We start from the raw sequence: 6,000 nt of genomic DNA, 5'->3' as shown, positions 1-6,000 counted from the left end.
AGCCCGAACACTCAGCCCTGAGATTTTATTTAGTAACAAAGTGAATCTGTTGCAGCGCCACAGGGGCCAGCAATGGTTCCTTTTGTAGAAAAAGTGTCAAAAAGCTTAACAAGCTGTCACACACCTAGCGTGTCAAAAAACATCACATCAAGAGTTGCCTGCAAGATGCTGGTTCTCGTAAAGAAGTTGAGCCCCACACAGTGAAGAGATATGGCACAGTGCACCACCAACTGGTGTATTATACCGGTACATTATACTGGCACAATGGAACATGTACAAATCAAGCAAAGCCAGCAATTGATAAAGTTGCAAACACTGTGGGCCACATGTGGCCAGCTTCACAGCACCTAACCACTTCATACGTGGCAGTGGAGGCTACAGAACTTCAAATGCTGCACTGCTGGAAGGTACTCGCAGACACCGAAATACTTTGTCAAAAATATTTTATTACCTTTTTTTTTGTCAGACCCATGGGACAGTCAATATGACGTTCCAAGAGTCGATTGCAGCCTCCCGTCGACACTCGCACAAACACGGAGCACAGACTTCACAAACTGCAAAGCCCAGCAAACCTCTTTCTCATCCTACTACACATTACAGCATCATTCAACATACAAAAGGCCTAAGACAATAGCCTCCTTGACAATTTGCTTTGCCACAGTGCATAACGTCGACAGTGAAGGATGTCACAGAATGACAACAAACACTGCTTCACTGAAGAATAAGACACCAAAGCCCACTTTTCCTTGACTTTGTTGCCAATATACAACCCCCCCCACCAAGCTGTAATGCACAATGGCTAAGCAAGTGCAGATCTGTGAATACATAACACGGGCAACTTGCAGTGAAAGGCAAGAGACTTCATGGAAAACAGAAAGCTTTTATATGACTGCGCAGATATGCCCCAAAAGAAATAAGACATGGTAGTAGCCACTATCAGGTGAAGCGCCGTGCCGTCTACTACAGAATTTAAGTCACAAACTGAATGCAAGCTTTCAGTGCGGTAAGCTTCCCAACAACACAAGCCATGCACAGAGACAAGCCATGTTCATCTACAGCAAACAGTGGTGGGCACCATTCAAAACTCACACGAGTGCCTGAGCCAACCAGCGAGCAGTGATGCAGCACTTGAGCAGGTGAAAGTGTAACAGTAAACCACTTGATGGTAGCAGCAGGTGGCAAGAACGCCTATGCTCAGTTTGCCCATTTGAGGTGGTTACTTGGGTCTGCTGAAGTGTCCACCTTATAGCTTCTGTACCATGCAAGCTTCAGGCAAGCCAGCAAGCCTGTGGGTTGCTCCCAGAACATGTCCACAAGGATCACAATTAGTGTGTTCTCACATGCAGGGAGAAGCAGCACTAATTCGCATGCAAGCATTCAGATTGTGCGACAGACAGTACATGCCAATAATAGCTTTCAGATGCAAGGGGCAACACAACAGACATGCAGATAAAACACAATATGCCACCGGGCAGTTATAGCACTCGGTGAGGCTTGCAGTACGTTGTTTGGCTACAGTCCCGAATTCTAAGTTTCGCCCAGAAACACGTCTTTTTCCAACGCATGTCCTCAAATCCAGTTCCAGTGGGTAGCGACTGTTGCTTTTGCTGGCATCGACAGCACCATTTCCAAGCAAAACTTTCCGGGGAAAAAAATTCACCTGACCTCCCAGCAGGGCACAAAGATGCAGGTTGGGCTGCGACAACTGCATAAGACGCAGTGCGAATGCAGTGGCATCAAATGGTCGTCACTGCTGTAGCACGCAGATGGCATCAAAGAGACACTTTCCGCTGCACAGGCAAGCACAATGTGAACACTTCACTCAGGGACGGTCACAGTTCCTTGGCCTTTGTTTGACACCACTTTAGCCACACAGTCCAGCATGCCATTAGCATGGGGGCTCTACAGCTTTCGGTGCATCTTGCGCATCATCTGCAGCTTGCGCATTTGCTTCTGTCGCAGCTCCTCTTCCTCGCGCCTCATGTCCTCGAGGTCCTCCTTGAGTCCGATTCTCGCACTGCGAAGATGGCAGGTATCAGAAGTATGAGCCAGGATGCAACAAGAAAGCTAGCTGACATACACTAGAGACAGCCAAATGTTACTGATGCATGACGGCCGTTAGAAGCGATAGCAGGTATCACCACTCGACCTACTGCAAACTACAAAGCTAGAGCTTGAAAAACAAACATGGCATGACAGATTAAAGCTGTTGTGTTTACACTATCATAAAATGCTGGCAATTCATTAAACTACGGGATCTTAGCACCCTTAAAAGGTTGATAAAATTTCATGCGACACAAACACAAAAAGAAATAAAACGTCTCCGAAGCACACAGCAGTGCCAGGGGCCACAGGTGGGGAGACCACGACCAGCAGTGGGATTCGACAAAGGCCTCCCCACGTCCCGTCAGCCGGTGAATTATGCCAGCACCGGTCATATACAAGTCATCCAGATGCGGTATATTGCTTACGGCTAAGATGCTGGCTAAGGACCCCAACAGTAGTGGCAGGAAATAACTGAAGAACAACTGCAAAATACAACAGCAGGGCCCTACCAAAGGATGGCGGGCAATAGGGTGCTACAACGTGTGGACACGGGCTAGAAGAAGAACTTAGCATAGTAGGCATGCACTTCATAGCATGGTCACCGCTATAAAGAAATATGAGCATGGAGAAAGAAACATGAACCATGTTGAAAAGGAATCAACATCAACACGAACCACCCATGTCATTGTTCCTGCTCTCTATCGCTGTCCTCATGTTTACTTATGCAAAAGCGTCAAATGGCTCATTCAGCGAAGAAAAAAAAATCACCGCCCAAGCACTCTGTACAGATGGTTAACCAGCGAAGCTGAAATGTGTGGCCCCAGTGTTTATAAGTCGGTTAATCCAGATGGTTGATTAAACGACGGCTTGGTAGGCTGCTGGATTCTCGACATGCAGTTGCGTTCATCCGGGTGGAGGTTGCATGCCAGCTCTCCTTGATGACCTTCGCTCAGCTGCTGCGTATACACCTGCCTGCCTCAAATTTTATGCCTCTGCTCCATTACACGACCGCGCAGGAAATCGCAGGGTCTTACCAGACCAGCACCATAATTTTCCTGTGACTGCTCCACTAAGCTACGCTGAAGTCATTGCGTTGCCCCCAACAGATCCCGGAAGCTGCATCACTCAGTTAAGCTGAAGTCGTCATGCGGACCCAATCACTCTCTCCAAGTATGCCTCTCTCTTATGCCAACATTGTGGCTAGGCCCCAAATGCAGCCGGTCATGCAGTCATATCAGCAGCCACCTCGTACTAAGCCTCCTGTGACACGGATGTGACCTGCCCCAGCCAACCGGTGGTGGACTCCTGATAACCAGCCCATACGCTTTGCGTGCGGCTACACTGGTCATGTCGCACGTTTTTGTAATCATGCACAGCTGTCTAGCGCCACACCACCTGTGACCAGCCAGCCAGACCATCTATATAATGACCACTCGCCGGCTGTGTCGCCGACTTTGCGCCCGATGCCAACTACCCACCATTCGCCGTCTCCTCGCCGGCGCTTTCTGTTACTGAAGCGACCTTGCCCCGTCACTCAGGACAAGGAAAACTAATCACAGTCAAAGTGGCAAGAGCTGCGCCACCGTTGAAATGTGAAAGTCCTCAACGCAGTGCCTCGAACGTAATCGAAGTATTTGTTGACAGTGTTCGCAAATCTGCACTCATGGACACAGGAGTTGTCGTATGCATTATGAATGCTAAGCTTTGCCGTATACTTCGGAAAGTCCTGACACTCCTTTCTGGGCTGTCCCTCCCGGTGCTCAGCATGTTCACTCCTTGGCGGCTTGCACTGCTCATGTTGTCGTTGCCGACATTCTATACGCCGTCGAATACTACATCATAATTTCCTCATGCTCGCATCTAGGCTGGGATTTTCTCTCCCGCCACAATGCCATGATTTATTGCGCACACGCTGAAATAGAACTCTCACTATTGTCAGATTGGACCCTGGTCGACAGTCCTTCGACTTTGAACAAGCTACCGTATTTACACGATTGTAAATCGACTCAAATGCAAGTCGATCCCTCCATATTGAGTGTGACAAGCAAAAAAAAAAAAAGAGCATACCCGAAGGCGCATTCGACAACGAAAATTTATTAGTAGCTGACATGGTCACTGGACTACTAGTCTTCACTAATGCTGCCATCGTCATCACTGCTACCGTCCCACAGCACGTCATCGTCCAGTGAAATTCCACATTTGGCAAACGACCACACCATGACATCTTGTGGAACAGCAGTCTACGCCTAATGCACCCAACCACACGCAGCCATCAGGGAGGCTCTTTTGACAGGTCTGGTTGGCGTAAGTTCGCAGTCTTCTGCCGCCGGCCACTCATTGTACTCATGGCGGAGCAGGTCCTTGAAAGGCGAAGATCCAGGCTTGTTTCATGAGCATGTCGCATTTCACTGGCAGGGACCGATCACGCGTTTCAGCGACGTACGCCGCAAGCTTGGCCTACAGCTCCGGAAAGCGTCCAGGCTTCGGCACGTGGGAAATTCCTCACTGCCGTCACAGGTGAAAATTTCGCTTAGCTGCAGTCGCCACTCTCACACCACTTGTTCAGAAACATCGAACTTGTGGTCCGCTGTGCAGTGATTTGTTTCCTCAGCATAAAGGATGGTAGCCCTCTTGAACAGTGCTGTGTGCCAAATGATTAGTGGGACTGGAGCACTCATGACGACTGAGGAAGCATGGAAGTAGCATGTAGCCGGCAGTCAAGTCGAACGCATCAAACCAATGCCTTTGGTCAAACTAAGAGCATAGAAAAAGCTATGAGCTACAGGGAAAGAGAAACACATGAGCGGTGTCTGTTCTTTCACGAATTACCAATACTCCCCGCAAGCGCCGCCGTTCTGAGTGTCGCCGCGAATGGAACAGCGGCGCTTCCATTAACTATCGACACCCCCCTATGAGTGTTGTGTGCACTGTAAAACTCTCAAAAATGTTGAAAAACCCTTTCAAAACGCAAACAAACACGCAGGATAGCGAAAAGCTACGGGTAGGGCTATAGAGCAAACATAAAATTGTAACTACATTGTAGCTCCCGTTGGTCTTGCTTTCTTGGCGGTGCCATGTTTTGGTTTCGATTGCAATTCGATCCCCCCACTTCAGATTTTCAAATAAAATAAATATAGGTTTACTTACAATAGTGTAAATACGGTACTCATAAAAGACAACACCACAGTTCCCCCAAACTTGTCAACGGTTATGTCCGTCTATTGCAGCAGCCTCTCTGACACCGCCGCACTACTTTCTCCATTCAACCACTTTTGCACCCAAAAAGGTCTGCTGCTACTTTTTGTGACCGTAGAAGTCACTGAGGGATCGCTATCTTTGTTAGCAACCCGTCCCCATGCACTGTGATGCTGCTGTGAGGGGAATGTCTTGGCAGCGTGGAAGACATTGAAGCCGTGCAAGTTATGGAAGTGCCCAATGACACACCAATACCAGCACTCAGAGCACCACTCGCTTTTCACCGTTTTCCTTATTGTACAGCCGGCACCCATCACACACAAACAACACAATAACTTTGTACAAGGCAGATGCATCTGAGTGTGTGCCTATTTCTGCCACAGCCAGACATGCTGAAGAGTGTCACAATCTCACGTGGGCCTTTACTTCAAATGACCAAGAGCGCCACAAGAGCGTTCACGGTGACACCACTTCTGCGCCCACGGTCCTTCCCGGAGCGCTTGTGTGGCTCTCAGTCCCTTCCACTGTGCCTGGGCTCTCGTCGAAACTAGTCATCGAACGCACATCTCCAGACAACTATGTGATCAAGCCTGTTGAACCGTCTCCGAACATGCGCCGTGTTGGGCGAGACATTGTCAACGTCAACCGCCTCGAGGCCTACTATGACCCACTCATAGTGACAAGCTGTTAGGCTGCCAGGTGGCTCCCTTTTCATTCCCAGGGGTAATCGTAGAGAAGGAGTGGAACAATATAGTAGGT

General features: G+C 48.8%; 1 protein-coding gene across 1 annotated transcript in view; it reads right to left on the bottom strand.

Moving 5' to 3' along the window:
* Positions 1-866: 866 nt before the first annotated feature.
* The window catches only part of LOC135902134 (protein SPT2 homolog), a 136,469-nt gene continuing 131,335 nt past the window's right edge, over positions 867-6,000 (bottom strand). The window contains exon 12 of the mRNA XM_065432065.2: positions 867-2,017. Within this exon, the coding sequence (XP_065288137.1) occupies positions 1,903-2,017 (115 nt within the window). The 3' untranslated portion in view covers positions 867-1,902. The remainder of the gene's footprint in view (positions 2,018-6,000) is intronic.

This window comes from Dermacentor albipictus, chromosome 3 (genome assembly GCF_038994185.2).
Source record: "Dermacentor albipictus isolate Rhodes 1998 colony chromosome 3, USDA_Dalb.pri_finalv2, whole genome shotgun sequence".
Taxonomy (NCBI): Eukaryota; Metazoa; Arthropoda; class Arachnida; order Ixodida; family Ixodidae; genus Dermacentor; species Dermacentor albipictus.
Note: the sequence above shows the minus strand (reverse complement) of the source record. Positions and strands in the feature narration are given on the sequence as shown.